This window comes from Penaeus monodon, chromosome 25 (assembly GCF_015228065.2).
Source record: "Penaeus monodon isolate SGIC_2016 chromosome 25, NSTDA_Pmon_1, whole genome shotgun sequence".
Lineage (NCBI taxonomy): Eukaryota > Metazoa > Arthropoda > Malacostraca > Decapoda > Penaeidae > Penaeus > Penaeus monodon.
Genome location: NC_051410.1, coordinates 20,462,059 through 20,463,195, shown reverse-complemented (window position 1 = coordinate 20,463,195; position 1,137 = coordinate 20,462,059). Strand labels below are relative to the sequence as shown.

Genomic DNA, 1,137 nt, shown 5'->3' with positions numbered 1-1,137 from the left:
TTCAGCATATACGTATGGTACCTGAGTGTCCATTGTTTTCAATCTTGAGATCAATGGGAATGGTGTCGTATTTGTCCAGCACCCAGGCGTCGGAGGAACTCTTGGCAGTGGCTTCGAGTCCATTCAGGGCGATCGGGGACTGACTGTTGCCAGCACAGTAATTGGGAAACAGCGTCGCCCAATTCTCGGGACCTGTTAGCGGGACGAATACAACTATCAAGGAGGCGAAAAGCACCTTCTCTTAAATTTCATTTTCATTAATAATTTTCTTCCGTGTCGGGGTTATGAATTCCACGTTATAAAACTTATAGCAGAAGAAAGTGCGGATCAACAACCACTTGCTTAGCAGATATAAAGTTCTAACATCCACTGTGGGAAATTTATTTTTTTATCTGCACGGAAAACATTAATGCCATGAGTTGCTGTTTACCTCCTTCGCCCTCGTAACCCCATGAAGGTGCCGAAGGTGGGGGGGCAGCTGTAGTGGGAGCTTCGGTGGGAGCTGGTAAGTGGTAATAAAGAAAACACAGAAGTTAGCATCAGCAACGTAAAATTACAGTAAGGCAGTTATAAGTAACAAAAACATTGCGATACTTTGTGAAAACTGATTAACGCCGCCTAAGCTAAAGAATAAGCTCAGTTGATCATCAAAATGTGAGTGAAAGGTCCGCTATGTGGTGATTAATATCAAATACGCTGAACCGAGAAGAATATAGTAGTCCTAAGGAGAAGGTTATGTGACGCATCGTGGTTTAAATATTATTTACAGGAATATCCAAATTAGTGATAAACAAAGATCAATAGGCTGTGTACTGTGGAGATCGGTCATGGACATAACGCATTCATCCACACTTAGTAATTGAACCAAGGACCGTCATGTTACAGTGAGAATCATGATAAAGTCAAGAGGCCAAACGCATTTAGGGGGATTTCACGATAAACATGTTTTTTTTTTTATAATGCATTTGAGTGAATGAATATAAAAGTACACACTTACCCCATACGTATGCGTCAATCCACTTGAAAAAAAAACAAATCTTAATTTAGCGCAGTTTGGTTATGAGCCAAACCGAACACGAATGATAAACCAGTCAAGGTGATTCTTCGAAACGCGGCTTTGATTCGACATCGACAAAT

At 41.0% G+C, this 1,137-nt stretch overlaps 1 protein-coding gene across 1 annotated transcript in view; it reads right to left on the bottom strand.

The window, feature by feature from the left end:
* Window positions 1–502, bottom strand: part of LOC119589109 (carbonic anhydrase 2-like) — a gene marked incomplete at its 5' end in the record, with an annotated part of 2,336 nt that extends 1,834 nt beyond the window's left edge. Inside the window, 2 exon segments of the mRNA XM_037937685.1 lie at window positions 22–192; window positions 431–502. Coding sequence (XP_037793613.1) covers window positions 22–192; window positions 431–502 — 243 coding nt within the window.
* Between the last annotated feature and the right edge of the window lie 635 nt (window positions 503–1,137).